The sequence below is a fragment of the Ictalurus punctatus genome, chromosome 12 (assembly GCF_001660625.3).
Source record: "Ictalurus punctatus breed USDA103 chromosome 12, Coco_2.0, whole genome shotgun sequence".
NCBI classification, from domain to species: Eukaryota; Metazoa; Chordata; class Actinopteri; order Siluriformes; family Ictaluridae; genus Ictalurus; species Ictalurus punctatus.
This window is the reverse complement of record NC_030427.2, coordinates 14,264,717-14,278,701: the sequence shown is the minus strand read 5'-3', so window position 1 is coordinate 14,278,701 and position 13,985 is coordinate 14,264,717. Positions and strand designations below refer to the sequence as shown.

Below are 13,985 nucleotides of genomic sequence, written 5' to 3'. Positions count from 1 at the left end.
AGTGATGTCAAATCAAATCAATTCGAATTTTATTGCTCACACACACAACACAAGTGAAAAGCATTTTACTGCACAGTATGATGCGCTGTGAAATGCTTTTTTAAAGGACTGTCCAGTGACAGAATCATATAAGTATAATATAAAAGATAGATGTATGTATGAATGGGATGTGGTATATGAGGTGCAGATATGTGCAGTGCAATGCTGTGCAACATCAAGCTGAATTAGTTGCAGTGAAAAAGCTAACAATGTAATATATTGTTGAATGGTGATGTAGGATGGTGCATCGCTGTGATACAGTCTGGCTGATTTTGTGCATTTCTTCCATTTAGGATGTGCAGCACAGCTGCCAGCTGCACAGGATGTCCTTCTGCGCTGATGATAAAACAGACAAACGGATCTTTGCCTACATCTGCACCGAGCCCGACACCAAGAGGCACCTGTGCTACGTATTTGACAGCGAGAAATGTGTACGTCTGATGTGTGTGTAACTAATGAAACACTTAAGCAGTGCACTAGACAAGGCTTCTTTATTTATTTGTTTGTTTGTTTGTTTATTGACATTTGCTCATTGTGGGCTGGTTTTAGGCGGAAGAGATCACCATCGCCATTGGCCAGGCGTTTGATCTGGCATATAAAATGTTCCTGCAGTCTGGGGGGAAAGACGTGGAGTCGAGAAAACAGATAGGAAACTTGCAAAAGAAGGTAGGAACAGAAATGATGTCTATGTTTTACTGTTGCTCTAGTACACAGTGCTGAAATAATGACTATTTGGTTTATTTCTTTGATTAAAAAGCTGATGTTCTTCTCTTTAAATTCAGTCATTCTTCTTCCTTCCTTTATTTAAGTTGGCATAAATCTTTTAAATCTTTTTTTTTAAAAATCCAACCAACAAGAATTTAACAGTTTATATATATATATATATATATATATATATATATATATATATATATATATATATATATATATATATATATATATAATATGAAGGGATACATTTGTTATTGTAGATTCAGGATTTGGAAATGGAAAATTTAAAGCTCAAGAAACAGCTCCAGTGTCTGGAGGATCAGCTGATCAGTGCACAGTCGTCACCGGTATGTACAGTAAGACGATTCAGATCATTTTTGAACAAGACTGCTTTTATATGCACTTTTCCTGTATATCTTATTCACTTTGCTGTAATATTTTCTAACAGCTTTTCTTGCTCTCTCTCTCTCTCTCTCTCTCTCTCTCTCTCTCTCTGTCTCTCTTTCTCTCAGCTGTTGCATGTTAACTCCTCGACGGAGGCCTGCATGTCCTCTGCTCTGTCCTGCTTTACTGATGACGCCTCCTCACTGTCCTCTCTAGAGATTTCCTCTGTTACACTAACGCCTCTCAGTTCACCTGATTTCAGCCAATCGGCAGGCCTGCTGACCCCACCTCCTGCTAAACCCGCCCAATTTCTGCCAACCGACGTCTTCATTGTTCCACGACCTCGTGTAAATGTGTTTTTAGGCTTCTCCATTAGACATGGCAATATTTTTCTATAACTGCCCAATGCAAATGTTTTATTCCTTGCATAACTCATGGACTCAGACAGTCTGATCACTGTTTCATCAGGCTGGTAGCATCCCGGTGAAAGCCACCTCGACAGACGTATTCGACATGGTACCGTTTACACCGGGATCTTCCACATCGAGGATACAGACGTGTAACGGGAACCGGAATTTCCCCTCACTGCCTCCCGTAGACCGAGGTGAGTAATCTCGAAGTAACCTTTCATTTTTATAAAACATATCAGTTCACTGTTTTTGTAGTTGCCTTTCAGTAAACAGCTGAAAATCTTGAGTTAGTGTTGACTAAGCAGATGAAAAGCGAGTGTTATTGCGTCATTTAAAAAAAGGTGTTGCAGTATGCAAATGGTGTTGCAGTATGCAAATCTAAGCCATGGAGCACTGATTCTGATAGACGCAGCAGGGTTTTGATTCACACAGACATCAAAATGCACTGAGTATTTTCTGTCTGTCCTGCAGGTACAGATCTGTTCGGAGCCGTGCCCTTTGACCCCTTCACCTGCGGCCTCACGGACTACCCTCCAGACGTCCAGTCCAAATTGGATGAGATGCAGGTGGATTTTCATTATGCTCAGCTGAACAAAATATACATAACTGAACTTCCTCTAACGAGCCACAGGACATTTGTGATGGTCAGTTCACGGAAAGTTTTATTTATGTAATATAGATGAGCCCAGAATTTCGGCATTTTCTTTAGCCAGTTGTAATACGCAAAGGTTTCACACGTTGAAGTGGGATTATATTATAGCAGAAATCTGGGTTTAATGCTAATTACTTCACTCACAAAATTTAGTCAACCTCCGCTGAGCTTGTATTAGGAGATCAAAGAGAACACACACAAGCCAGCATTGTCTCGGATGGATTTATCCTCACACATGCACCAAGTGTCAGATTTCTATAATTAATAATGAATTATTAATGAATGATACAGTTCGTGTCTTGTGCACGCAGTGAGGAAATACAATTTTAAGTGTAAATATTGTAAGTATATTCTGAACCAAATAAATGAATGGCTTTGCTCTCTCTCTCTCTCTCTATCTCTCACTCTTGCTCTCTCTCTCGTCACTACTCTCCCATACAGCGGCAAAGATGGTTTGTAAACTGTTTCTACGTCCTGTTATGTTTTGTTGTGAAGTGGTGTGTGTGGAGGTAGAAGTGATTTTGTTTCCTGTTAATTATGCTGCATGGATGATTTTAGATGAAGTTGAGATTGAAAAAGCTCTGCTGAGAGAGAGAGAGAGTCCATGATTGACTGATGCGTCTTCCAGTCACTCATTGCTGTGTTAAAAACTGCATGAGAAAGATTAACTGCTTTAAGACCAAACCATCATCATAAGACCAACATCGTCACGTGTATATGACAAATGTGACCATAAACATTCACATCTTCGAATGAGTTATTATTCGTTATATATCCTTGAATATATTTAGTCTGTATTTATGTTACTTTTATCTGTCAGTCATGACTTCTTGTTCTCAATTTGTTTAGTTTTTTTCCTTGCAGGAGGGGTTCAAAATGGGTCTGACCCTAGAGGGCGCCATTTTCTCCCTGGATCAAGTGGACAGTCGATGCTGAAGTCAAACATCATCGTTTTTGACGGCCGACCGTCTGAACAGAATGATAGAGAAGTATTTCTAATTACATTCTGCATTAAGGGATGACAATTTAACAGGCCATGAACAAGTTGTACAGATGCTTTCTATTTTTATATTGTAAAAAGCGTGTCTGTAGAGATTACATAATTTCAATGATCATTGATTTTATCTTAAAGTCACCACACACACACGCACACACACTGTGTCAAATCCTGCTGAAAAACACAGCTGTCATATTTTTGTGTCCGTATTTTCCCCTCATATTTTTCCTCAGTAATGTTTGCACTTTCTACATTGGTCCTTAGACATACAAACCTGTCCTCCGTTTCCATCGTGTATCCTGCATTTATGTAGAACAGCTAATATTTTCTTTATGACTGTTTAATAATATTACATTTGGAAAATAAAGGACAACTCACTGAACATTACAGCTGTTTGACATTTCTTCATAGACGTTTTGTCTGTATTCTTCTCTATTAAAGCTGCTTTTCATGTTTTCATTCTTTTTTTAAAGAAACACTTCAGACCTTTTCATCATTGGATGAAGATAATTAGAAAGTTGTTGTTTTTTTAAAAAAAAAAATGGTGTCAGCAAGGAAAGACATGCATTTATATAAATGATTACATCACAAAATGAATACAATAATTCTTATCATTCTTTAATGAGACACTGTATGGTCACTAATTAATCTTAATGTTAAGGTGTATTAATGAATTAGCAGTAAAATGGTCAGAATGGACAGAAACACCATCTCTGGAGAGGTAGCGCATATAAAGTGTACACAGAGGACTAAATTTGCAGTTTTTGCTTTTCAATTCAACAACAACAACAACAAAAAAGAACTATTTAGGCATGGCCACTTTATATAAATGCATTCAAAACATTTTGATCATTAAATTAGTTTACAAAGCACCAACCAAAACTGGAATTTGGTCCACATAAAATAATAATTATAATGATTTTTAAAAAAAATCTAGACAGCGTGTAAATGCAATCTAAAACAGCGTGTGTGTGCTTTTCCATTAAAAATACTACTTATTTTATTGATATGATATACACAGCAGTGCCCGGGGCACATGGATTATAAATTAAAAGGTTCACACAGTCTGTAATATATTAATACACCCCAGGCTAGTGGACTTCCTCATTTCATTAAAAGATCAAAAATGGCTGGGTGGGGTGGGGGGCGCTGCTCATCATGTGGCTCATCATGCTCGTCACTTCTGAACTGTCTTGAGAAATAAATACTGCATCGGCGCAGACGTGAAGTCTTAACTGTGAGTGTTGATTTTTATATTTTTTTGGCTTGCTGTTCAGCATCAGCAGCTATCTGAAGGATCACAGGGTCACTTTGGTTGCACGCTTCATGAGAAGCACACAGGGCCTATGTCGATGCCAAACTCCTGCTCGGCCCCGCCCACGTCCACCGGCGCCATGTCCACGATCGGGAGCTTTGAGGGCTTCTGTGTGTGATACTCAAACACGGTCTTGCTCCACTCACTGCTGGATTTCTGAGAAACAAGAATAGAGAAAATACAGATTGAGGGCAAAATCTGGACAACACATGATGAAATATGTTTGGAGGTCTGTCTGTCTTTTTTTTTTTATTTTTTTTTTAATGAAATAAAAATGCTGAACCTTTACACCACCTCAGCTGCAAGATTCAAATTTCAGTCCCTGGCTCAAATTTAAATCTGGTTTTAAAGTAATGGAGCAAAAGTAATTGAAAATTACTAAAAAAACAAAAAAAAAAAACAATTATTATATTTCAATTATTTATTAATGAATAATTTATGGCTGTTAAATCCTGAATATTTGTAAACTGAATATTTTTTAAAATCTTTCTAAAAGTTTTTAAGTTTGATGTAAATTGGTTAACAGACATGTTTTTATTTAATCCAGGTTAAATCTTAATCTCCATTGCTGCCACCTTGGGGAGAGCGATATGACATCACAATACTTGATGACATTTGTACGATACACGATATATATATAATGATATATAGGAATGATATATAGAAAAACGGTTTTAAGAAACCTGTGAGGCCGATGATTTGTTAGAAAATCTACAAAAAAATTATATAATATATATAATTATTTATGATGCATGTAATATGTATTGCAATACATGTGTGAATGAAAGCGTCAGAGTCGTACCGAGCAGCCGTCCTCAGTGACCGTGTACTTGAGCCGGTTGTGGCCGTACGCTTTGATGTCCGTCCCGTCCGCGCCCTTTAATACAGCAGCTTTCTTCAGGTTGTTGTTCTTGTCGTCTCTGTAAGCGACACTGTTCTTGCAGTGGTAAGTGAGCGTCTGTACCGCCTCTTTAGAGAGCAGACGCAGGAGCCGCAGCTGCACGGCCACCGTGTTCGGTGAATCCTCTTTGTCCCCGTATGTAAACTGAGGAGGTCGGAGAGTGTTACAATGAGCAGCGAAGACTTAGACCTAACCCTAAACCAAGGAGTTTTGTGGGGTGAAAAATTTGACGATCTTTATCAAAATTCACAGCGTGTGTTAGGGAGGTCCAAACTAGCACACAGGAGTGCAATTAGTTGTGTTCTATCATGTTCCAAAGCTAAGCTGTAGTATAGTATATTGTTGTGTAGTGTATTGTATAGGTATACTTGATAAAATCGGTCCAATATACTTTACAACAGTACAGTAGATAAAATTGTTACAGTATAGTTTAGTACAATATAGCAGATACAATACATATTCCATCCAAATTCATGTACTACACATGTACTTTGACCATTACAATGTGAAAATTTGTGCATCCCAAACCTGTATGTTTTATTGAGTGTAATATATTGGAAACAAGAGTCTTAGATCTTAGCTTTGTAGCATGACAGGATGAAAATAAGTACACTCATATGTTGGTCTTGACCTCCCTAACGCATACGGTGAATTTGATGAAAGTCTGAGAACGAACTGAATTTGGTAAAGATCAGAGAACATCACATTTTTCTCCCCCAAAAAAACGATAATAAATCTTTGTGTATGTTTGGGAGAAAAATATGATGTTCTCTGATCTTTACCAAATTCACACCATGCGTTACGGAGGACAAAACTTAGTGTTGTTCTACCATGCTCCATAGAGGAGATATAGTACAGTACACTAGGTAAATTAGTAATAGTATAGTTTATTAAAGTTGGGTTTAGTAGATTAAATAGGTATAGTCAATAAAAATTGTATAATTTAGTAATAGTAAGATGTAGTACAGCATGGTGTAGCACAGCACAGTATAGTATAGTATAGTAGACAAAATAGGTACAATGTACAGTATAATATGCAGATTAGCCATCATTCTAGGTTCACTGACCTTCATTCCTCTGTTCATGGTGGCTCCAAACCACACAGGTTTCGGCGTGCTGGAGAGAGAACTCCACCAGCTCTTCCGTGGGATGCTGGGCGGGTTTGCAGACACGCATGTCTCCCCCGTCTCCATGTTACAGTACACCTTGATCGCGTCCTTCAGACTTCCCTCGTTAGGGTCCACCCAGTACTCACCTATCACACATTCAGAGATGAGAGTGAGGATAAATTCACCTGTACTGTCAAGTGCAACAGTTTGTTCAAAACTCAGAAGACATAATATAATCTTATAGCAACATCATATATTCTATGTTAACTGAAATTCCTTTATTACCACAAATTAAAAAAAAAAAAGTGTGCCACATAATTAATAGCTTTAGATAGCTATAGATGTCTGTCTATAAAGTCTATAAATATTTACTTCTGTCTGTAAATTATCTCATATTCTCTGAAAAGATTTTGTAATCAGTTGTAATTTATTTTTGTTAATAAACTGTAAAACTTTCCTTTTTTTATTAAAAAACAAATCTACAGAGGGTGCAAACTAATGCCCTCAACTGTGTACTATGCTATTTTACAGTTTTATTTTGTATAAACACTCTTTAATATGTGTACCTGGTGTGTTTATTATACAAGCTGTACCCTGAAGTTTATATTATGTTTTTCTGTGAAGAGTCCATCTACAATTAATCAAGAAAAATCTTGATTTTCAGAACTGATCCTGATGAACAGAAGTTCTAGTGAACATCAGATCAACAGAATTACCCATGACAGCCTGATTCTTTGTACATTTTCACTGTACTGGACTCCTCACCGCTTTTCTTCATCGGGTAGCACTGCTTGATGTCCTGGCAGGTGCGTGCCGGGTGATGGCGGCTCCCGTCTGCGTTTTTCATGCTGTCCAGCTGACTGCCCAGAGCCTTCAGTGAGGCATGGACGCTGCTGTCCACGTGAACGGCACCAGAGCCATTAACGGGCATTGCCTCATCCTTGTTGTACTCTGGAAGGGGATTATCTGCAGGATCAAATGTGGGGTCGTAGTCTGGGTTTTTATCAAAGTCATCCTCTACAGCAGTGGGAGGTCCAGGAGGACCAGGCGGGCCTGGAAGACCAGGTTCTCCATGAGGGCCCTTAATAGAGCAGGAAATGAAGAAATAAGCTTAAAGCTTATGGTTTGTTCACTTGCTTCCCCTGTATGTGTAATTACCCTAGCTTCTCACCTCTGGTCCGATATCTCCAGGGCTGCCTCGAGATCCAGGAGACCCACTGGGTCCAGGAGTACCCATCTCACCTTCTTTACCTGCAGGTCCAACAGGTCCAGGAGGTCCCTTATAGTAATGAACAAAGACATCAGTGTAAATATTTACCATTCATTTTGAACACCTTTTCATTTTTGATCCAACATCCGAATGCTTTTGTAGCAACTACCCTGATAATAACATTAACAACTCACTCTTTGACCACTCGGTCCGACGATTCCTCTCTCACCAGCGTCTCCTGTCGCTCCCTTTATTCATAAAAATGAGTGGAGTCTTACTATCAGGAAAACCAGCACTGATCTTTATGAGTATGATTATAATATGAGAATCGGTGTGCTGTATGATGATCTTATACTCACAGCTGTTCCTGGGAGGCCTTGAAGTCCAGTAAAGCCACGGTGACCTTTCTGACCTCTCTCACCAGCGTCCCCTTTCTCTCCTTTGTCTCCTTGTGGCCCTTGAGGTCCCTGTGGTCAGGCAGAGGCAGAGATATTCTATAAAAAATATTCACACTTAATGTGTTTTCATCCCTAATCACATTCTTTTTTTTATGTTAGTGAAGTGTTTCACTTTGCTGCAATATGAATGTACTGTGATGGTGTTTATACATTTAGTGTATCTGATAGTATCTGATAGTGTTTAACTGGACATATGACCTGTTTTCCTCTGACTCCTGGCTGGCCGGCTGGACCCGCTGGACCGCTTGCACCCTGCAATCAAGAGAAACATTCAATCCTAATATTACATGATGTTAAAATCAATTTATTACATTATTATATATAAAATTTGAGGATTGCAATCATTTGCCATATGAGATAACTCACTTTTGCCCCTCTCAATCCAGGACCTCCAGAAGCTCCTACTGGTCCGGGTGTTCCTGGGGTTCCCTGAGGTCCAGCTAGACCCTCAGCACCTGAGTCTCCCCTATCTCCCTGAAAAAAAAAGAAGAAAAAATCATGCATAGCCAATTATTCTAATGCATCAAATTTGGAGTAGAGAATAAGAATCTGCTTCCAAATTTGCCATTAAAATCTGAATGATGTTAATGATGATTTCTTTGCTTACTTTGACTCCACGAGTACCATCAGTTCCAGGACCTCCATCTGCACCTGCAGGACCCTTAAAAAGCAAAGTAATGTACAATATAAATACATGAATATGACATTTCAAAGGACTCTGTGAGACTGACAAGCTAAAACACCAAACCTGTGAGCCAGCCTCTCCTCTATCCCCAACAAGTCCAGGTAATCCAACAGGGCCTATACCACCTTTTACCCCCTGAGGGCCTTTGGTGCCGGGTTTTCCAGGTAGACCCTGAATGAGAAGAAAAACATATGCATCCTCAATTATATGGGCAATATAATGATTACTGTACCAAACCTTTAAGTGGTTTAACAGTGTTGTGATTGTATGGCTTTTCATGTTTACTTCTATAATTTAGTACAAGAATAAGAGAATAATTCTGAATAAAGTATTCTGTGTCTTTCAGGTAAGTAATAAAACACTCCATATTATGCTATTATCCAAAACTAATCAATGACAGCGTAGTGTGAGTTACTGTTAGCACCCTGAATTGATTCATTTCCTATACCATGAAGTGTTTTGTTCCTCTTATACTACAACAACTTGCAATGATTAAAATGCTTATTGATTAAAGAATAACACATTAAACTATATGTGTATAGTTACATTTTATATTATTGAACATCCTTGAAACTTGTTAGAGCCTGTTCTCACTTATGTTGTAGCAGTTATAAACAGTCTTTTCATCACTAACATCTCTTTTTGTCTCTGTTTTGAAGTTAATTTAAAAAAAAAAAGCAGCTTGTCAGTGTTACTAAAAAAAACCCCACAAAGCGTAAACTCCTCTGTCCTGAAGATGTAGGAAAACTTAAAGTTACAGCTTTACCTCTGATCGTTACAAGGCACTGACATGGGAGACTCCTTATAGAAAACTCAAGGATTGCACATGGTTTTTTAATCACTAATGATCCCAAAATGATAATAATCATTAGCATAATAATCAAGCTAATCAAGCTAATCTACAGTGTCTCAAAAATAAGTAGCGCATTGGTGATTTCAGATTAGTTAAACACTAACCTATTAACTCATTAAGCTGATTAGTATTATCTGATTACTTTTTTCTTTTTTTAATGAAACAATATTATTGGTTGATAGCAACATGTTATGTTGGATTGGGCAGTGAGTGTATTAATGGTCAAACTTACAGCAGGTCCAGGAAGGCCCATCAGTCCACGCTCTCCTCTCATACCCGGTAGACCCACCAGCCCTCTCTGGCCCGACAATCCAGCAGGTCCTGGAGGTCCATCAGGGCCCTGAGAAATTTAAATAAAGGGGAATGGCAATGATTAGCACCTATTTTGCAGTGATAGACCATGATTACACACAGTAGCTGGTGGATCATTTTCAGCACGTTAACACTTGATAGTGCACAGTTAGAGACTAAAGCTCATTTTTTTCATACACAGCATGTGTGAATTGTCCTCAGAAGATTTTTTTTCCTGTGTACAGAAGTGTGACTAATCAGAAGTGTGAAAAGCTTTTAATATTCTGAGTGTGCAAAATAGGCTGAGATTAGTTTTACCGGTGGTCCATCTTCCCCAGAATCGCCTTTATCTCCAGGGCTTCCAGCTGGTCCTACGTTTCCACGCTCGCCTTGACGTCCTGGGCCTCCTGATTCTCCATGTATTCCAGGTTCACCCTTCTTTCCTGGGGGTCCTTGTGGACCAGGCTCTCCAGTTGGACCCTGGCAAAAAATGTGGAGGTGTAGTCCATGAAATATACAGGTGTCTACAGTCAATTACAACAATGAAAAACCTTTTACTCAAAACACTTTCAAATTCTTTTTGAGAGATCGTTATCAAATCACGGGTCCCGGGACTTTAGCGGGTCCAGACATACATTCCTGACCTAAAGTCAGGTACTGAATAATATATTTTAAGCACATAACTGAAGAATAAGTTGAGGTTGGGAGATACTTACAGCAGAGCCCGGCGGGCCAACACCTCCTGCAGGTCCTGGGAAACCACTGGAACCCTGAGAAAATAATAAGAAATAGTAAAGGATGTGTTTTACAGAACTCAGATCATTAAATTATCTTCAAAAACCTTCATGGTGGGGCTTACAGCAGCTCCCTGACTCCCCCTGGCACCTTTCAGTCCAGTTACACCAGAAGTTCCCTACAATAAAATAAAACATTAATGTGTCATGTACATTTAATGCAAGCTTCAGAACAATGATGGTCACACTTATTTAGCCTTATAAATGGCATCTGAGATTCATTTATTAGCCCAACCATTCCCTTACATTATGTACATTTCTTATATACACATACACATAAGCAAACATTCAATTGCATATAGTATAGAGAAAATGTTCTTACTAAAAGCAGATTAACGTACATCCCCTTATTTAAGCTAATTTCACACTTGAGCTTTTTTCCCCAGACATTAACATTTACTATGTTTGGTCAAAATTGACAAAAATGTACAAATTTTACATTTATACAAATTGATCTTATAGACCAGATTTATGCAACCGGAAAAACAAATGACCGGGGATGTTGCGTTTTACGGTTTCTCAGTAACAAGCTACATTTTTTCTACCTTAGACAGAAAAATGAAGCTAGTGCTGATATAAAATAGATGGTAACAATACCTTACTTGTATCGTGGATGTTCCACAACATTATGTAACACTTAATTGATAAAAGTATAATGTGTCTGTCCTTAATAAATAAAATATTGTAATCAGAGGAATAAAACACTTCAGGATGTGCTGTTTAGGATAATAACCATATTGATCTTCCTATAACAGCATGTCCCACTGAGGAGTTATCCCTTACTTAACAAAATAGTGTTACTATGCACTGACAGACAAGGTGCCAAAACTTTAGCACATGCCTTGCTGTTTCTGTTGAATGTATAAAAAAAAATTTTTTTATTATTATTATTTCTGCAATAAAAGTTGCAGAAATATATCATGAACAAGTTTGTTCCTTGTATTAGGTTGTATTAACTCGTTTTCCAGTAATCAACAAAACATGTGATTTGACCAAGGGTGCACAAACTTTTGCATGCAACTACTTGAATTGTGTTACTGAGCAAAAACATTTTGCTCAGTACTGTGAAAATGGGGATGTTTATGTCTTCAAGTGGACATAAACATACGTTGACTGTTACAAAGCGCTGACACTGGAGACTCCTTCCAAAAATATTAAATAAACACCCCCTTTCAGAAAATTTCACTAAATTATACTTTGTTAAATAACAGCACATTTTAAAAACCTGTTTATTATTAAACTTGGATTATGTGAAAGTCCTTGTGAACAAATTGTTACTATAGAAACGATAACGTAGTAGAAATTGTACATGAATGAGAGAATGACATGTATGTGCCATCTCTAAAGTTAGTAACGTTTAACCGTTTTGTCATACCTGAGATCCAGGTTTTCCTGCCATTCCCTGAGGACCAGGAGCCCCTGCTTCACCCTTTCCACCTGGTTCACCGATTTCTCCTTTCACACCAGGTTGACCATCAGGCCCCTGCAAAAGAATGAACATAATAAAATAATTTTAAAAATGACAGAAGGACAGATTTATATATAAACAATTAGATTATATACTCACAGGAGCACCAGCAAATCCAACTGAGCCAGGAGGACCAGGCGGACCAGGAGAACCCTGAAAACAAAACCAGGAAAATGAGCTCATAATGCAGTACAACCTACATATAACTTTACATTAGTTATTCTCTCCTGATCACTCACAGGCGCTGCTCTAGAACCTGGTGGTCCAGGAGGTCCTCTGGGTCCGGTCTCTCCCTGAATACCAAATCAATTGGTTAGCAAAAATACAGAGGAGATCTACAGACACAAGCATGTCAACTTATAAATGATAAATTAAATAAAAAATAAATTGGGTTAATTGGGATTACTTTTTCTCCATGTGTTCCAGCTGGTCCAGTAGGTCCAGTGGGTCCAGGAAGACCCTAAATATACATTTAAAAATTGTTATGTAAAGTGACACTAGGATGGTATATATTATATGCAATATTTGCAAAATGATTTGACTATTACTCACCCGAGCACCATCATTTCCAGCTGCTCCCTCAGCTCCTATCTCACCTATTGCACCCTGAGATAATAAGATAATCACCATGAGATTTTTAAATGACTAAGCCAGGAAATTTTCTTTTTCGTTTTTAAATGTGAAACATTCAAAATTTTACAAAAGAAGCTGACATTTTAATTATATTCATTTCCTACTCCGTTGCCCTTATTCACGCACCCTCACTATAAAGAAAACTCATGTCTCTATCTTTTGTTTGGAGGCTCACTCTTGTCTGCTATTCATTCAGGCTTTTTTTTTTTTTTCTTTTTAGTTCAGAGTAACCCTGAATCACACGTACACGGTCTCCTTTAGGTCCACTGGCACCTGATGTCCCTCTCTCTCCTGGCATTCCCTGAAGTCCAGGTGGGCCTGGTTCTCCACCCTTCCCTGCTGGTCCTGAACTACCCTTAAAGACGCAAAAAAACAAAACAAAACAAAAAAAACAGTGATTTAGCATCATTACTGTTTTGTGTCAAGATTATTTTATTATTTAATTTGACTATATGCTTATTATCTTTATTCATTTTCATAGATTTATAGCTAACTAATGACACTGGACTATTCTAGACTACCTTAGGTCCATCAGGTCCTGGTGCCCCAAGACTGCCTTTAGACCCAGGAAGGCCATTAGGTCCTAGCGGTCCTCTCTCTCCTGGGCTTCCACGCTCACCCTGAGGGGCAAAATTATGATTTCTCAGTAAAACCATATAATAATTCTGACAAGAAATAGTAAATTTAGTATGAGCTTACTCGTGGTCCAGTCTGACCAGCAGCACCTTCTTCACCATTGACTCCCTAAAAGAACAAGAAAGACAGTTCAAATATATATATGTCTAGGCAAATATTTAACTTTTGCTGGAATAGACATGGAAAGAATGTCATAAACAATACTCCACTCACCTCATCACCTGGCTTTCCTGGCTCTCCAGGTGGACCTGCGGGCCCAGGTAAACCCTGAGAAGTCAACATGTTACACCAGTTAAATTTAATCAAATTTATTTTTAAACACACAAAACTTTGTCTTAAATTAATAGACCACCAACACCCCACAATAGCTATCAAATTCTACCCCAAATACGACCACTTAGTAGGGGTGTAATGATATATTGTGCCACAATGCATTGAG

At 38.3% G+C, this 13,985-nt stretch overlaps 2 protein-coding genes across 6 annotated transcripts in view; one reads left to right on the top strand and one right to left on the bottom strand.

Moving 5' to 3' along the window:
• gulp1b (GULP PTB domain containing engulfment adaptor 1b) overlaps positions 1 to 3,575 on the top strand; it is a 33,377-nt gene extending 29,802 nt beyond the window's left edge. For 2 of the 5 annotated variants that reach the window (XM_017480646.3, NM_001201092.2), the window contains 6 exon segments: positions 333 to 470; positions 589 to 705; positions 1,011 to 1,097; positions 1,603 to 1,738; positions 2,016 to 2,110; positions 3,061 to 3,575. In XM_017480646.3, the coding sequence (XP_017336135.1) occupies positions 333 to 470; positions 589 to 705; positions 1,011 to 1,097; positions 1,603 to 1,738; positions 2,016 to 2,110; positions 3,061 to 3,132 (645 nt within the window). In that variant the 3' untranslated portion in view covers positions 3,133 to 3,575. 5 annotated transcript variants of the gene reach the window in all.
• A 215-nt stretch (positions 3,576 to 3,790) lies between these two features.
• The window catches only part of col5a2b (collagen, type V, alpha 2b), a 31,848-nt gene continuing 21,653 nt past the window's right edge, over positions 3,791 to 13,985 (bottom strand). Inside the window, exons 31-54 of the mRNA XM_017482386.3 lie at positions 13,760 to 13,813; positions 13,610 to 13,654; positions 13,432 to 13,530; positions 13,158 to 13,265; positions 12,830 to 12,883; positions 12,684 to 12,737; positions 12,517 to 12,570; positions 12,377 to 12,430; positions 12,185 to 12,292; positions 10,875 to 10,928; positions 10,732 to 10,785; positions 10,334 to 10,495; positions 9,957 to 10,064; positions 8,935 to 9,042; positions 8,794 to 8,847; positions 8,553 to 8,660; positions 8,385 to 8,438; positions 8,088 to 8,195; positions 7,923 to 7,976; positions 7,690 to 7,797; positions 7,284 to 7,599; positions 6,477 to 6,664; positions 5,311 to 5,553; positions 3,791 to 4,664 (exon numbers count right to left, since the gene is read on the bottom strand). Coding sequence (XP_017337875.1) covers positions 4,518 to 4,664; positions 5,311 to 5,553; positions 6,477 to 6,664; positions 7,284 to 7,599; positions 7,690 to 7,797; positions 7,923 to 7,976; positions 8,088 to 8,195; positions 8,385 to 8,438; positions 8,553 to 8,660; positions 8,794 to 8,847; positions 8,935 to 9,042; positions 9,957 to 10,064; positions 10,334 to 10,495; positions 10,732 to 10,785; positions 10,875 to 10,928; positions 12,185 to 12,292; positions 12,377 to 12,430; positions 12,517 to 12,570; positions 12,684 to 12,737; positions 12,830 to 12,883; positions 13,158 to 13,265; positions 13,432 to 13,530; positions 13,610 to 13,654; positions 13,760 to 13,813 — 2,496 coding nt within the window. The 3' untranslated portion in view covers positions 3,791 to 4,517. The remainder of the gene's footprint in view (positions 4,665 to 5,310; positions 5,554 to 6,476; positions 6,665 to 7,283; positions 7,600 to 7,689; positions 7,798 to 7,922; positions 7,977 to 8,087; positions 8,196 to 8,384; positions 8,439 to 8,552; positions 8,661 to 8,793; positions 8,848 to 8,934; positions 9,043 to 9,956; positions 10,065 to 10,333; positions 10,496 to 10,731; positions 10,786 to 10,874; positions 10,929 to 12,184; positions 12,293 to 12,376; positions 12,431 to 12,516; positions 12,571 to 12,683; positions 12,738 to 12,829; positions 12,884 to 13,157; positions 13,266 to 13,431; positions 13,531 to 13,609; positions 13,655 to 13,759; positions 13,814 to 13,985) is intronic.